General features: G+C 37.4%; 1 protein-coding gene across 1 annotated transcript; it reads right to left on the bottom strand.

Moving 5' to 3' along the window:
• Positions 1-14,154: 14,154 nt before the first annotated feature.
• On the bottom strand, positions 14,155-14,805 carry LOC128655812 (posterior protein-like; the record flags this gene model as incomplete). The annotated part of the gene is made up of 1 exon (XM_053709380.1): positions 14,155-14,805. A coding segment is annotated over one exon (651 nt), but the record flags the coding sequence as incomplete, so codon positions are not given.
• Between the last annotated feature and the right edge of the window lie 3,725 nt (positions 14,806-18,530).

Raw genomic sequence — 18,530 nt, 5'->3', positions numbered from 1 at the left:
ATAAATTTTTTGGGTCCCTTTAAAATGACATACCCTGTCTGATTCATGAAAGTTTAACTTGGACTTTACTATCCCTTTAAAACTGCTTGATATATCCTAACCACGCCTTTTTGATCTGTATGTCCCTTTAAGTTTGAATCAAGTAACAATAAGTAACTGTTTAAGTGCTCATTATTTCTTCACAATTATTCTGCAAGTTTTCAGGATACGTCAGTAAATATTTTCCTCACTTTGTGTAGAGTTATTGCCGCTCAGAGGTTTGAAAGCCTCTGCCAAGCTGTGATGCGCCACACGCTAATTTAAGAATGTTGTCAGCTGTATAAGTCCCCTAGCAGGTGTCAGATAGACACTAATAGCAACAGTAAACACATCTGACAGCTCAGTCTTAGTAAAGGTTATTGGAAACTCTGCAGTGGTCAGGTTTAACTCTTCCCTAGGCACAGGGCTCACGTGTTTGGTGACTGAGCACAAGTCAGGGAAAGTACTTCAGCAAATGTACAAATAATGAGTCAGTTCTGAGGTTGGGAAAAGCCAGGAGCAAAGAACTGTCTGTTCATATAACATAAAGCTCCCTGCAGTTATTATGTGTTAATATAATCTAAAATGTCTGATATTATGATACATCCCTGTTACCTGAGTAACATTTGCAAAACACACGCATGTTAAAGAGGCAGTAAAGTCAAAATTAAATGTTCAGATAGAGCAGATCATTTGAAACAGTTTTCCAATTTACTTTTATTATCAAATCTGCTTTGTTCTCTTGGTATCCTTTGTTGAAGAGTACATCTAGGTAGACTGATAGTAATTTTTAAAACAATGTTATATATTGTTTCAAAGACTGTTGCCATAGAATTCTAAAGACACATGCACCCTGTCTTTAGAATTCTATGGAAACAGTCTTTGAAACGATGTATAACTGTTATAAACATTGCTACAAAAACTACTGGCTGATGGCTAAACACACGTGCATACTCCTGAGCTCATCATCAATAAAGGATACCAAGACAACTTAGCAAAATTGATACTAGAAGTAAATAGGAAATTTGTTCAAAATCACATTCTCTATCCAATCAAATTATGTGCACATCATTTCACACTGAAATAAGTGCTAAACCCCTGTTCATAATTGTGAATTTTCCATATTTTACACTGAGCAAATAAGAAAAATCATAGTCAATTTGTATTTTCTACATGAATTGCAGTGTATTTATTTTGACACTAAGATTTATAATCATAGTACCACGTACATAAATATTTTGACATTTATAGCTTATAAATAATTAGAGGCATCAGGGCCAGGTTGGGAACAAAATAGTCTGAGCATTTAAAGACAAAGCAGACTAGTTTGAAGACCTTATAAATTCACACAGCTCACTGGCTAGAAGAGGCTACTAAAGCTGTAAGCATTGTAAATTGTTTCTATTTGCTCACATCAGACCTCAGATTATACCTCTGACCCTGCAACCCCTCTATCAACCATTTGCTCACATCAGACCCCTTGGCCTGCAGCCTTTCTGTTGACCATTTGCCCACATTAGTCCTCAGATCAGATCCCTGGCCCAAGAGGTCTTCTGTCAGCAAAATCCCATGAGATCAGGTGCCTGACCTTAAAGCCCTCTGTAAGACACATCCCCAGATGAGAGCTCAAATCAGACACCTGGTCCCTCAGGTCCTCTGTAGACCACATATATGCATCAGACCTCAGATCGGACCCCTGGCCCTTCAGGTCTTCAGTAAACTAAACCCATATCAGATGTCAGATCAGACCCCTGGCCCTTTAGGTAATCAATAAACCACATACCCAAATCAGACCACAGATCAGACTCCTAACCTACAGGTCTTCAGTAAACCGCAAGACCATATCAGACCACAGCTCAGACTCCTAACCTACCGGTCTTCAGTAAACCGCATGCCCATATCAGACCACAGATCAGACTCCTAACCTACCGGTCTTCAGTAAACCGCATGCCCATATCAGACCACAGATCAGACTCCTAACCTACCGGTCTTCAGTAAACCGCATGCCCATATCAGACCACAGATCAGACTGCTAACCTACAGGTCTTCAGTAAACCGCATACTCATATCAGACCACAGATCAGACTCCTAACCTACAGGTCTTCAGTAAACCGCATGCCCATATCAGACCACAGATCAGACTCCTAACCTACAGGTCTTCAGTAAACCGCATGCCCATATCAGACCACAGATCAGACTCCTAACCTACTGGTCTTCAGTAAACCGCATGCCCATATCAGACCACAGATCAGACTCCTAACCTACAGGTCTTCAGTAAACCGCATGCCCATATAAGACCACAGATCAGACTCCTAACCTACAGGTCTTCAGTAAACCGCATACCCATATCAGACCACAGATCAGACTCCTAACATACAGGTCTTCAGTAAACCGCATACCCATATCAGACCACAGATCAGACTCCTAACCTATCGGTCTTCAGTAAACCGCATGCCCATATCAGACCACAGATCAGACTCCTAACCTACAGGTCTTCAGTAAACCGCATACCCATATCAGACCACAGATCAGACTCCTAACCTACAGGTCTTCAGTAAACCGCATGACCATATCAGACCACAGATCAGATTCCTAACCTGCAGGTCTTCAGTAAACCGCATGCCCTATCAGACCACAGATCAGACTCCTAACCTACAGGTCTTCAGTAAACCGCATACCCATATCAGACCACAGATCAGACTCCTAACCTACAGGTCTTCAGTAAATCGCATGCCCATATCAGACCACAGATCAGACTCCTAACCTACCGGTCTTCAGTAAACCGCATGCCAATATCAGACCACAGATCAGACTCCTAACCTACAGGTCTTCAGTAAACCGCATGCCCATATCAGACCACAGATCAGACTCCTAACCTACAGGTCTTCAGTAAACCGCATGCCCATATCAGACCACAGATCAGATTCCTAACCTGCAGGTCTTCAGTAAACCGCATGCCCTATCAGACCACAGATCAGACTCCTAACCTACAGGTCTTCAGTAAACCGCATACCCATATCAGACCACAGATCAGACTCCTAACCTACAGGTCTTCAGTAAATCGCATGCCCATATCAGACCACAGATCAGACTCCTAACCAACCGGTCTTCAGTAAACCGCATGCCAATATCAGACCACAGATCAGACTCCTAACCTACAGGTCTTCAGTAAACCGCATGCCCATATCAGACCACAGATCAGATTCCTAACCTGCAGGTCTTCAGTAAACCGCATGCCCTATCAGACCACAGATCAGACTCCTAACCTACAGGTCTTAAGTAAACCGCATACCCATATCAGACCACAGATCAGACTCCTAACCTACAGGTCTTCAGTAAACCGCATACCCATATCAGACCACAGATCAGACTCCTAACCTACCGGTCTTCAGTAAACCGCATGCCCATATCAGACCACAGATCAGACTCCTAACCTACAGGTCTTCAGTAAACCGCATGCCCATATCAGACCACAGATCAGACTCCTAACCTACAGGTCTTCAGTAAACAGCATGCCCATATCAGACCACAGATCAGACTCCTAACCTACCGGTTTCAGTAAACCACATGCCAATATCAGACCACAGATCAGACTCCTAACCTACAGGTCTTCAGTAAACCGCATGCCCATATCAGACCACAGATCAGATTCCTAACCTGCAGGTCTTCAGTAAACCGCATACCCATATCAGACCACAGATCAGACTCCTAACCTACCGGTCTTCAGTAAACCGCATGCCCATATCAGACCACAGATCAGACTCCTAACCTACAGGTCTTCAGTAAACCGCATACCCATATCAGACCACAGATCAGACTCCTAACCTACCGGTCTTCAGTAAACCGCATGCCCATATCAGACCACAGATCAGACTCCTAACCTACAGGTCTTCAGTAAACTGCATGCCCATATCAGACCACAGATCAGACTCCTAACCTACAGGTCTTCAGTAAACAGCATGCCCATATCAGACCACAGATCAGACTCCTAACCTACCGGTTTCAGTAAACCACATGCCAATATCAGACCACAGATCAGACTCCTAACCTACAGGTCTTCAGTAAACCGCATGCCCATATCAGACCACAGATCAGACTCCTAACCTACCGGTTTCAGTAAACCGCATGCCCATATCAGACCACAGATTAGACTCCTAACCTACCGGTTTCAGTAAACCGCATGCCAATATCAGACCACAGATCAGACTCCTAACCTACCGGTCTTCAGTAAACCACATGCCCATATCAGACCACAGATCAGACTCCTAACCTACAGGTCTTCAGTAAACCGCATGCCCATATCAGACCACAGATCAGACTCCTAACCTACAGGTCTTCAGTAAACCTCATGCCCATATCAGACCACAGATCAGACTCCTAACCTACAGGTCTTCAGTAAACCTCATGCCCATATCAGACCACAGATCAGACTCCTAACCTACAGGTCTTCAGTAAACCTCATGCCCATATCAGACCACAGATCAGACTCCTAACCTACAGGTCTTCAGTAAACCTCATGCCCATATCAGACCACAGATCAGACACTTGGCCCTTCAGGTCGTCAGTCAACCACGTGCCCATATTAGGCTTTGCTAAAGGCAGTTAGGAGAGGAAGATTATTTTTATCAGTGTAAACTATTTGTTATTCATTAAATAAAAATGCACTGGAAGCGTTGTTATCGGTTTTTATTTAATATAGTGGTAGCAATGTGCAAAACGAATGTTATGCTTAAAAATCTGGGTTATTTAAAAAGTAAAAAAAAATGTCCATTTATAAAGTCCTTTTAGATGTGTAATTTAATAAGTTGAAAATAACCTAAAAAAAACAGCATGCCCATATCAGACCACAGATCAGACTCCTAACCTACCGGTTTCAGTAAACCACATGCCAATATCAGACCACAGATCAGACTCCTAACCTACAGGTCTTCAGTAAACCGCATGCCCATATCAGACCACAGATCAGATTCCTAACCTGCAGGTCTTCAGTAAACCGCATACCCATATCAGACCACAGATCAGACTCCTAACCTACCGGTCTTCAGTAAACCGCATGCCCATATCAGACCACAGATCAGACTCCTAACCTACAGGTCTTCAGTAAACCGCATACCCATATCAGACCACAGATCAGACTCCTAACCTACCGGTCTTCAGTAAACCGCATGCCCATATCAGACCACAGATCAGACTCCTAACCTACAGGTCTTCAGTAAACTGCATGCCCATATCAGACCACAGATCAGACTCCTAACCTACAGGTCTTCAGTAAACAGCATGCCCATATCAGACCACAGATCAGACTCCTAACCTACCGGTTTCAGTAAACCACATGCCAATATCAGACCACAGATCAGACTCCTAACCTACAGGTCTTCAGTAAACCGCATGCCCATATCAGACCACAGATCAGACTCCTAACCTACCGGTTTCAGTAAACCGCATGCCCATATCAGACCACAGATTAGACTCCTAACCTACCGGTTTCAGTAAACCGCATGCCAATATCAGACCACAGATCAGACTCCTAACCTACCGGTCTTCAGTAAACCACATGCCCATATCAGACCACAGATCAGACTCCTAACCTACAGGTCTTCAGTAAACCGCATGCCCATATCAGACCACAGATCAGACTCCTAACCTACAGGTCTTCAGTAAACCTCATGCCCATATCAGACCACAGATCAGACTCCTAACCTACAGGTCTTCAGTAAACCTCATGCCCATATCAGACCACAGATCAGACTCCTAACCTACAGGTCTTCAGTAAACCTCATGCCCATATCAGACCACAGATCAGACACTTGGCCCTTCAGGTCGTCAGTCAACCACGTGCCCATATTAGGCTTTGCTAAAGGCAGTTAGGAGAGGAAGATTATTTTTATCAGTGTAAACTATTTGTTATTCATTAAATAAAAATGCACTGGAAGCGTTGTTATCGGTTTTTATTTAATATAGTGGTAGCAATGTGCAAAACGAATGTTATGCTTGAAAATCTGGGTTATTTAAAAAGTAAAAAAAAATGTCCATTTATAAAGTCCTTTTAGATGTGTAATTTAATAAGTTGAAAATAACCTAAAAATGCGTTTTTAATTATTGAAAATTTGGAATGTGATCAGAAAAAAAGGACTGGCACATGTTAAAGGGACCCTGAACCCAAATTTTTTCATTCGTAATTCAGATAGAGCAGCAATTTTAAGCAACTTTCTTATTTACTCCTATTATCAAATTTTCTTCATTCTCTTTATCTTTATTTGAAAAGCAAGAATGTGAGTTTAAATGCCGGCCCATTTTTGGTAAAAAAAACCTGGGTTGTTCTTGATGATTGGTGGATAAATTCATCCACGAATAAAATAGTGCTGTCCACAGTTCTGAACCAAAAAAAAAAAAGCTTAGATGCCTTCTTTTTCGAATAAAGATATCAAGAGAATGAAGAAAAAAATGGGGTTCAGTGTCCCTTTAAAGGGCCATAACAGTAAAAATAAATAAAAATGTCATGCTCTAATCCGTATTTTTACCGTCTGTGTGTGTGTTTAACCTCTTTGCGGGAGTTAAACACAAAGTAGAAATACCACTTGGGACTCACAGAGTCAGCAGCGATAATCATTCGACTCCAATGTGTAACTAGCGCTGCTGACTAGAGTTTTTCCTCTCTGAACCAGCTATTCTTTGTGAGTCCCATATTTCCACTGGGTGTTTAACTCATTGTCATAGTGTCCCCATGCAAGGTATAGAGAGAGTTAGCTCATCTTGGGTCATTGCTGGGTTTGTAACAAGCTAAGTGAGACATTTACAGAAATTTTGATGGAGCAATAAGGCTATTTAAAGGGATGTTGGACAGTAAATATATGCTCAACATAATGATGTATTCAAAGCAATGCTTAGCATTAGAATAGTATGTAGCTGTATTGTTTACAATTATATTAGTTGTTTAAATATTGAAAATATAATTGTAAAGGTTTAGTGGAATTTAAAAAACAAAAATAAAACAAGAAAAGGGGACAAAATAAATGATGAATGTATATTGGATTTTTTTAACTACACATAATTAAAGAGACAGTTTACTGTAAAATTGTTTTTCCCTGAATGTGTTCCCTGTGACTTGTTATATTAGCTGCAAAGGTATGAAAAATTGCTCATTTATGCTTCTTTTTGCAAAATAAATAGCTGGATTTGCTCTTTGAAATCACAGCCCATCAAAATAGGCTAAGCTTGCTGACAGATCAGATCTTGTTATCTTATCACGCAAATGCTTCCCTTTCTTATCTCTGTCTCTGTACAATACTTAGAAAGAACAATTAAAAATGAACATTTTAGAGCTTTATCTCTTCCACCTCCCACTGTGAGTAATTTGTTCTGCTGGCTGTGTTTACATACTTTGTCAATAGCTTATACCTAGGTACAGATACTTTAAGTATAGTTAGGAATACTACAGGCTACATCAGCTATTTCAAATGCCAATATAAAGCCTAAGGAGCTATTTGTAAACAATTTTAATACACTTCAGCAGGTAAAATGAATAACTTGGAACAAATTAAAGGAGGGAAAGACTTTGTATAAACTGTCCCTTTAAATATTTCATATTACAATCTCATTCTGTTTAATATCCCTTTAATTATGTTTAGATTTGTTCTGCTCATGCAGTGACTTTTTTGAACAATCTATTCCATATGAACTTACTACAAAGTGCCAAAGCTTTACTCACATTGAATTCAAAATGTTAGCCAATTTCACAGCTGCACTAACATATCCAACCTTCTTTTATTATATTATTGTAATCAGAACCTAAACTGTAATAGCAGCGTTGTTGTCACTAAATAAATGTTTATATCAGGGACACAATTAGCATTTGTAGGGCCCTAGGCAAGACAAATGTGCCCCACAGTCCAGCGCTCTTATTCCCCTACCTCTCTATGCCCTGCCCCCTGTATGACCCACCCCTGTTTAACATTCAGTGTTACCTATATAATGCATGAGTATATATTACATCTCCTGATACCATAAACACTTAAAATACAGGATTTATATTGCACCTTCTCATATCCTCACCCCTGGAAGTATGGGGCCCCCCAAAAGCACGGGCCCTGGGCTAGTGCTCCACTCGTCCTGCCCAAAGGGCAGGCCTGGGTTATATACACACACCTGCAGACACATACTCTGACAGCATGTATCATTATTATTATTTTAAGTTAGTTATCAAGCACATGTATTCTGCAACTGTGACACACTATAAAAAAATATGAATTTCGCTAGCTTTTGTTGTTTTTTTTTTTTTATTAAAAAAAATTGAAGCCCGGCACGAGAGCGCAAACAAGATGCAGGTCTCAGACTATCGCAGGCTTCTAATTTCGGGATACTCACCATCTGCACATTTCTCTGTCAATCATGCACGTGCACGTAGCATAGAGTACAAATGCCTGCAGTGACACCATCAGTATGTAAACTATGTTGATCTCAGAGTTAAAGGAATAGTAAAGTCCAAATGAAATGTTCATGATTCAGATAGGGCATGTAATTTTAAACAACTTTCTAATTTACTTGTATCATCAAATTTGTTTTGTTCTCTTGTTATTCTTAGTTGAAAGATAAACCTAGGTAGGCTCATATGCTAATTTATAAGCCCTTGAAGGCCGCCTCTCATCTGAATGCATTTGACAGTTTTTCACAGCTAGAGGGCGTTATTTCACGTGTTTCCCATAAATAACACTGTGCTCATGCACAGCACTAATTGCCTGTAATGCAAGTCTGTCAAAAGATCTGAGATAAGGAGGCAGTCAGCAGAGGCTTAGATGCAAGGTAATTACAGAGGTAAAAAGTATAAGTGTTGGTTATGCAGAACTGGGGAATGGTAAATAAAGGGATTATCTTTCTTTTTAAACAATAATATTTTTGATGTTTACTATCCCTTTAAAACACTCTGTGCAGACTTTTTATAACAGAAAGTATATTCCGAAGTTGCTGAGCAAAATATTCTGGGGCTATAGCGGCAGTTTGTTCTAGAACGTCCCTTTAACAGAGACTTGGGAGTATGAACTGATACAGAAGAAGGGTTCTGCTCCATAAGAACTAATGAGAGCTTATTACAGCCTTGAGGCAATAAAAGGACAAAAGGGACAAGGTTAGCAGTCTCTAATGGTAATCAGTGTCTCCTAATGAGAAGAAACACATTAAGTGCCCACAGCATCACCTATTATTTTTCTGCCATTCAGGTTGGGGATTTCTTGTTCTTTAATTAATTACTTAAATCTCTCTGACTTATTGATCTGTTTTTCTTCCTGACCTGTAAAATAACTGCAGCTCACTAAACCTCAAACTGTTCACAAAATTGCTAACATACGGCTAGATTACGAGTTTTGCGGTACAGCTATACCGCTGAAAAATTGGCCATTGCGTGTGGAATGGCCCGGAGCCTATATTACGAGTCACGGCGGTATAGCTATACTGCAAGCATTTTAGCCTGTAATGCAACGTCTATTCTGCACTCAAAAAACTAACACCCATAAACTACCTATTAACCCCTAAACCGCCACCCTCCCACATCACAAACACTATATTAAACTTATTAACCCCTAATCTGCCGCCCACCCACATCGCGACTATTAAATAAACCTATTAACCCCTAAACCGCCACCCTCCCACATCACAAACACTATATTCAACTTATTAACCCCTAATCTGCCGCCCACCCACATCGCGACTATTAAATAAACCTATTAACCCCTAATCCGCTGCCCCCAATATTGCCAACACTATAATAAAGTATTAACCCCTAAACCTCCAGCCCCCCACATCGTAACTACTAAACTAAACCTATTAACCCCTAAACCGCCGGCCACCCACATCGCAAAACACTAAATTAAACTATTAACACCTAAACCTAACAGCCCCCTAACTTTAAATTAAAATTACAATATAACTATCTTTAAATAAAATCTTTAATTAAAATAATAAACTAAATTATCAAAAATAAAAACAATTACACCTAATCTAATAGCCCTATAAAAATAAAAAATACCCCCTCAAAATAAAAACACCCCCTAGCCTACAATAAACTACCAATAGCCCTTAAAAGGGCCTTTTGTAGGGCATTGCCCCAAGTTAAACAGCTCTTTTACGGGACATCCTAAAACATTTAATATAAAAATGGCTTAATGTAACTTAATGAGTAAAAAAATGGCCAAATGTTAAGCAATTGCTGCATAATTTTGTACAACTCAAGATTTCCACTATCCAAGTCTATCCTAGAAGTTTCATGGATTGTGGTTTCCCACAAGGCAAATGAGTGACATTAAGCTTGTTTTTTGGGGAGCTTAATGTGGCTTAACGTACAAAATTAAACTTAGATGTTTACCAATTTCCCCCCAAACTTCCCACAATACATTAATCTATCTATTTAAACATATTCTTAAAAAATTTAAGGACATTAGATAAAACATACCAAAAGTTATTCACATTTAACAATTTTTTTACAATCCTAAAACATTTAGGGGCCAATTTATCAAAGCTTCAACTGATAATACGATGGAATCCATTAGAATCTAGCGTCTTATCCGACGCAAATTGAATCCTCCGTAATTATCAAAGCGCCAAGATCGTCAAATGTTGAAATGTGTGACATAATATACGCTCCCCGATCTCAATCCGACGCAGATCGATGCTTGCGTCATCCCAGATGTTTCGAATACACATTTGACTCTATTTGACCCTTTTTCCAATTTACCAAACATTCAACAGGAATGCTTGCGTCTATTCTGACGCAGCGTACCTATCGTTCAAACCACCTGCCTTGAGGCCGCGGATGCCATAGAAATCAATGGGAGTCTGAAAACACAGAAAGGTTATGTTCGATGCTGCAAGATGATGAAGCATATTAGATAATAAAAGTAAATAAGAAACTTTATTAAAATTCTATACTCTTTCCAAATCAAACAATATTATTGCTCCAAATTTGGTGCAAAGTATTGCTTCAATTTCGATGCACTAGTAGATATAGGGATAAAAATGAAATGCATTACTACTTATGGATTATGTTACATCTTTGTCTATCATTACAAAGCAAGGGGGCAATATTATTGCTCCAAACTTGTTGCACTAATAGATATAGAGATAAAAATGAAATAAATACATAACATAATATAGCTAACCTCCTTTTTTTATGTTTTTATTTTTGGATAAATCTATATGCACCATGTTTAAGGCATGTAATACAAGTCCCACTATCCACTTCACACCAAATTTGACGCAACACTTTTCGCACCAAATATGACGCAATACTCCTAGACAACTCACACACTAGTGAATTTTTCCACCACATTTGATTGGGATATGCATAATCACATGATTTATTACATCAGCCAATCAAATTTAAATATACATTGTATAGTATCACTAACAAATAAAATTGCTCGATACTTGTAGAATCTGCTAACTTTTTAGTTACTGTTTCCTCACTAATATTACCTTTATCTTAGGAAATCAGGACGCTGCTTGATGAAATTATTTCTTTTATTATACAGAAAATAAGTATTTACATAGAAACAAGTTGCTAACTAATGTAAGGGAAGGAAAGGGAAGGTGGAAAAGGGGAGAGTGAGAGATGGAAGGGGAGAGGTGAGAAGAGAGCTTACCCTAGCCTACAATGGCAACTAACTTATATAGTCATTCATTCTTTCTCACAGCCCAGCCCACACTCTATAAATTCTTCAGAGACCAGATGACATCATTAGATCAGGGGGGTAGAATGTGACGTCCTTAGGCTGTTGGTGATAGGAACTGAGATAAAATCAGGGCCTTGTACACCATCTGTGCTGAAATGCTAAAATGTTTGTAAGGGTTATAAAATGTCTTAGTGAATCCTGTGGTATCCTTCTGATCTATTGTTTGCATCAGATTTCCAACTGGTTTCCACTTGTCTTGTCACCTCAGAACTGGAACTGTAGGTCAGTGTGCATTTAACCCTTTGTATAGACAAATGTCCCTTAGCATTTCATTATTCAATAATGTCCATGGAAATAACAGTCTGATATTAAAGTTAGGTGTGTTCATAAAATACAACATTCCCCTCTTTGATCATTAAATCACTTATGATCATAACGTTGTACTGCTCACTTTATAGTTTCTTCTGTGAGTGGGGCAACCTGAAATAAAACCATTCATTTACATCCATACTCTACATATGAACTAAATATTACAATACGATTCCCTTACAATGTGTAGCACATTCTATCAATCACATTATGAATAGGATGATTAGATCAATTTTACAAATATAATATATATTTTTCCTGGTTAGAATTAACAATAATCTGAGATGTATATCAAATCATCAGCATATTTAGAATAATTATACATATGATACAAATTAATTGTTACATATCACACACAATCTTAATGACTACTACTAGGAGTAGTGCTCGAACTTTGCAAATTATTTTCTAGCACATTGTGAGATTTGAATGTTATACATATGTGACAGATTATAATTTATTAATACAAAATACTTGCTATCTGAGGTCATAAACAAAACGTAGCATATAGCTTAGCAAACATTTATATTACTTTCTTTAACATTAAATCACAGTATCATTATCTGCTTCAAGGCATGCACACAGTCTTATAATCTACTGGTCAGCACTTAAAAACCTATAAGTAGACAATGTTATACTCTTTAAACATAACTGGCTTATGAAAAAAAAAATACTGAAAAACATTGCCCAGTGTGGCAAAACAGATTTAAAAATAAAAAAAACTAATACGGAAGCATTTAAAAAAATGTTACCTATTGTGATAGAAAAAGGCAAAAAGAGAAAAAAATAAAAATGTTCTTAAAAATACAAAAAAATGGTAGTGAATACAAAATGTCCTTAACAATAAAAAATGTCCTTAAAAATACAAAAATGTCCTTAAAATACAAAAATGGTAGTGAATAAAAAATGTCCTTAAAAATACAAAAATATCCTTAAAATACAAAAATGGTAGTGAATAAAAAAATGTCCTTAAAAATACAAAAATGGTAGTGAAGGGATCCCCCGTTTGGTTCCTTGATAGAAAAGGAACCATATTACAAAAAATAACAATAATTCATTTTACACATATAAAACAGAGACAACACAGAACAAACACAACATAAAAACAGTATGCCACACAAAACATGTTGCTGTTCTCTTTCAATATAACAGCTTTCTTAAATAACTAAATTTGGATTTTGCATTAAATTATCCAATTTAAAATATCTAGTCTTCTCTAAAGTAAATGATTTGTGCTTCTTTGGGTGATGGTATAGGTTGCTTCTGTAAGTAATCAGAATTGTTAGTTCATGACATTAATAACACAAACAAAATAACAGACATGTAAAACAGTACTTGAAATCGTGACTTTTAAAATAAATTGGTCATGATCAATTGTTTGCAAACAATTCATTGTGGCTATATTACATTTATGTAACTGATGAGCTCATCATAAAGTACCACGTGGTCTTTAAGAAAAAGGGGGAAATGCATTTCTTTATACTATAAACATTTTATTCATGAATAGCAACAACCTGTGAATAAAAATAAACAATTACAAAATTCTTAATTTCTAGAAGTAGACTGTACAAAGCTCACTTCTCTTCAAGTAATAGCCCTAAAAAACAAACAAACATAGCATTAATATAGACATATATACAAAGTAAATAAATGAAACAAAATAAATCTCTACTTGCCTAAAGTAAAATTCTACCATCACTATACATGGAATACAGGGTAATAGAATGTAGAGAATAGAGACAGATTTCTGCAATTAATTGGCAATATACACAGGCTGAGCTAAATTGAATATCAATAGATGCATTGCCAATTGTGTATAATTAAACAGTGCCCAAAATGGCCAGTTTATGTAAGGCATCTGAAATTGAGCATGTGTCCCTTCTTTTATGGATGAGGGCTCTTTGCAATTTTGCTGAGAGTCTTTTTTAGATGGGGGCTCTTTGCAAGTTTCCTCCCTAGTAGGTTTTTCTATTATTTCTTTCTTTGTTAAAGAAGATATATTCTGTTCCTTTTCACCTTCAAATATAGCACTGTATTTTCCTTCCTTACTTAAATATGATATTTTGCTCTGCCTCCTAATGTAATTTGTATCCCTGATATCTCTCATTGATGTCACACATTCCCTCATGATGTGCCCAAACTTTCCACATTTAAAACAGCGTCTCAAAAATCTCTGCTTTCCCTGACTCTCAGTTAGCATAGATATATTATTATGAGTAGCATTTTTATGCTTTGAGTCTCTAAACCAGTCTTTAAGTATGTTAACAAAGTTTGTATAGGAGCTGGCATTTCTAAGAGTGATTCTTGTACTACTGTCAATTAATGTGCATTTATTTGCCATAGAATACAGAAAATCTGCATCATCTGGGGACATGTTAGGGCAGTCATAAGTTATCTTATACAGTGCAAGGTACTCAGTGCAAAACAAAATCGGGTCATCTCCTTCCTGTAAAATTGCATTTGCTATGGCACTGCTACCTCTGGCATCACGACAACACATAACATACTGTAATTCCTTTAATCTGTCCCCTGAATTTCCCCAGTTTGCATCAATATCAGGAGAAACTCCTTTATGGGTGCCTACTGGTGCCCTTAGCTGTGCAGCTAATTGTGATGGCAACCAGGCCCGGAGCAAAGCACAGGCATCTCTGTTGCCTAAATTATACTGAGTAGTAACAGCCTCTAACTTATTAGAAAGGATTACAGGTGATGTGGAGGTGTCAAAGTGACCTAAAATATGGCACAAATTATTACGGTCTTGTATTGTAAGGGGGGCAGAGTTACTATGATTATTTACTTTAGTCTGTAATTGAGGGTTACTTTGTCTGCATTCGTTTTGAGGAGTTAGAATAGAGGGGACTTGGTTTAAAGTTAACAAAGGACTGTCAGGAATGTTAGGGGTTTGTCCATCTAGTTCTATAGTTTGACTTTCATTACCATCTACTTCTAAAGGACAAACATGTGCTAGACTACTCCTGTAATGGTTGCATTTGTCTTGTATCCCCTGTGCTTTTAGAGACAAGATACATTGTTCTTTAACAGTTGTGATTCAGACTCCCATAAGTCTGCCTTAAGTGATGCAATAACATTCTCTCTCTGCATTTCCTTTTCTTCCAAACATGTTACTAATTGTTCTCCCATGCCACAACTCACTTCACATTCATTAAGCCTCTCTTGTAGCTCAGCATTCAGTTTAGTAAGTTTGTCTATCTCTTCACTCAGTGTATCACACTCACATCTCTTTTCAGAGTGACTAGCAACAGCCATAATAGATTGACCAAGTTTATCCAGCTGTTCTATGATATCAGTTCTTTCTGCCTTCAATTCCAAATCTTTCTGTTCAGCAATCTCTTTTATTCTTAGAAACATACTTAGTAAATTACTTAGCTCTCTTTTTTCTATGTCTTTCTGAAACAGTTTTCTACTTAGTTCATTATTGTGCTTTTCACATTGTTTAATTACATTATAAAACTGATGTGTCAATGGATCTTCTGCACATGTAATAAATGTGACAGAGGCATATTTCTTAATGTATTTCTCAACCAGTTCCATTCTTACTAACAATACACACACCAGATTCACACAACACACTATACACAGTACAGATGTACACAATGATCACACAACAAACTATACACAGTACAGATGTACACACTCACACGTACACATCTAACATCAACAAACCTTTTGGATTATTAGCCTAAAATCTAGACCTAGAGGGATCTCCTTTTGAGCTGCATGTAAAACTGGGATATGCCTATTACACTTTACCCTCAGAGATGTCTGTTTACTCTCTTGTTTTCAGATTTTAGTAAACTTAATTCAGCAAGAAACAATTAATACATTTCCTTTTCTGTAGCATACAGAGACATATCATAAACACAAAGAAACATATACTTACAGTACTTGCAGCTTTCTTTTTACACAGTGTCTTGTAGATCTGCACACTTCCCACACAGATAAGTCCGGTTCGGCCTCTATTCACAAGGAATTCTTGCAGCTCCAGTACTCCAGTTTAGCAAATTCAGCTGTAGTTCAACGTGGAATTAGTGATTTATCCACGTCCCGTATGGGGTGCCAAATGTAGAATCTGCTAACTTTTTAGTTACTGTTTCCTCACTAATATTACCTTTATCTTAGGAAATCAGGACGCTGCTTGATGAAATTATTTCTTTTATTATACAGAAAATAAGTATTTACATAGAAACAAGTTGCTAACTAATGTAAGGGAAGGAAAGGGAAGGTGGAAAAGGGGAGAGTGAGAGATGGAAGGGGAGAGGTGAGAAGAGAGCTTACCCTAGCCTACAATGGCAACTAACTTATATAGTCATTCATTCTTTCTCACAGCCCAGCCCACACTCTATAAATTCTTCAGAGACCAGATGACATCATTAGATCAGGGGGGTAGAATGTGACGTCCTTAGGCTGTTGGTGATAGGAACTGAGATAAAATCAGGGCCTTGTACACCATCTGTGCTGAAATGCTAAAATGTTTGTAAGGGTTGTAAAATGTCTTAGTGTATCCTGTGGTATCCTTCTGATCTATTGTTTACATCAGATTTCCAACTGGTTTCCACTTGTCTTGTCACCTCTGAACTGGAACTGTAGGTCAGTGTGCATTTAACCCTTTGTATAGACAAATGTCCCTTAGCATTTCATTATTCAATAATGTCCATGGAAATAACAGTCTGATATTAAAGTTAGGTGTGTTCATAAAATACAACAATACTTGTGTCATTGATCACTCATCAGAACTTGTAAATGCCATTTGTTACATTGTGTATTATACCTTGAAAGTATGTATATGTGAAATTAGTATTAAAGATAAACATTGATGCTGACATTAGGACACACAGTGTAATATTTTAGACAATGATTTTACAATTTGAATGATGTTTGATTCAATATAATCTTAAGGTGATAGCTCAAAGGGATAGCCCACCTAACATTAAATTGTCAGGATTCAGATACAGCAGAAATTAAAATCACCTCTTTACTGTCATGCTATTTTTAGTGTATTTCTTCCTTCTCTTGAATTTCATTTTCAGTAAGAAATGTCCTCTTATATGCCAGTCGATTTTATAACACCTGTGATGGGGTGTTTTTTAAAACTAGATTGCAATCAGGAGGGGTTACACAGGTACAGAGAGAAAACTGTCCCAGCTCTTAAAATATCCATTGATTGCAAATAAATACATATGATACACTGATTACATGTTATATTCACATTTATTCCTGCTCAGAATAATAATACATTTAAATTATATACATATAGTGGTATAAATAAACACAGAGATATGAAAGACAGCATTGTTTAGAACAAAAAAAGGAATTTAGGGACATGCAAATATGTTTTTAAAAGATTTCTAACATAACACACACACACATATATATGTGCAAAGATATATGTACAAATTCTAGCATTAATAATCATTTATAAAAAAAATAACATGAGATAAAAGCATATCATGACTTCTAGAAATACAAATACACATTAATTTATGTGAAAGTATTAAATAACAAATAAATATAAAAATAACTTTCTATGAGATATTGTCTGCTGAGGTATAAATGTAGCTATTTCTTGGACATTAACAGATGAGAAATAAAAGATTAGCTTTAGAGAAATGTGTTTGTTCATGGACAGTAATTAAATGGTATAAATAAAGTTAGGAAAACCCAAATAACCGCAACATCGATGACTGTTAGTTAACAGTCCGATGCTCATCGCACCGTACTTGAAGCACGTGTTTTTGACGTGTTTTTTGATAAATAAGGGCATTGTATGTGGATCCACGGCAGCGATGTCTGGCGAGCGTATTGACGCCGGCGAATGCACCGAGATTGATGCTTTGATAAATAGGCCCCCGTATGTTTTAGGATTGTAAAAAATAGTTAAATGTAAATAACTTTTGGTATGTTATATCAAATGTCCTGAAATTTTCAGATTGTGTTTGAATAGATAGATTAATGTATTGTGGGAAGTTTGGGGGAAATTGGTTAACATCTAAGTTCAATTTTGTACGTTAGGCCACATTAAGCTCCCCAAAAAACAAGCTTAATGTCACTCATTTGCCTTGTGGGAAACCAAAATTCATGAAACTTCTAGGATAGGCTTGGATAGTAAAAAACAGAGTTTGTGCCAAGTTTCAAGGCAAACGATTGATGTTTAGGTGAATTTTGGTACATTAAGCTCTTTTTTACGCTAAGCCTTTCACATGAAATGTTTTAAGACTGTAAAAAAATAGTTAAAGGGTATAATACTCATATGCTAAATCACTTGAAACTGATGCAGTATAACTTTAAAAAGCTGACCGGAAAATATCACCTGAACATCTCTATGTAAAAAAGGAAGATATTTTGCACTCAGCTCAACAGAGTAAGTTCTGTGTAAGAAGTTATACTCAGCTGCTGCCCAGCTACAGGTAACAAAAAAAAATAAAAAATGAAGAAATGAACAGTAGCCAATCAGCATCAGCAGTG

This window comes from Bombina bombina, chromosome 4 (genome assembly GCF_027579735.1).
Source record: "Bombina bombina isolate aBomBom1 chromosome 4, aBomBom1.pri, whole genome shotgun sequence".
Taxonomy (NCBI): Eukaryota; Metazoa; Chordata; class Amphibia; order Anura; family Bombinatoridae; genus Bombina; species Bombina bombina.
The sequence above is the reverse complement of the archived record's forward strand: the minus strand, read 5'-3'. Positions and strand labels throughout refer to the sequence as shown.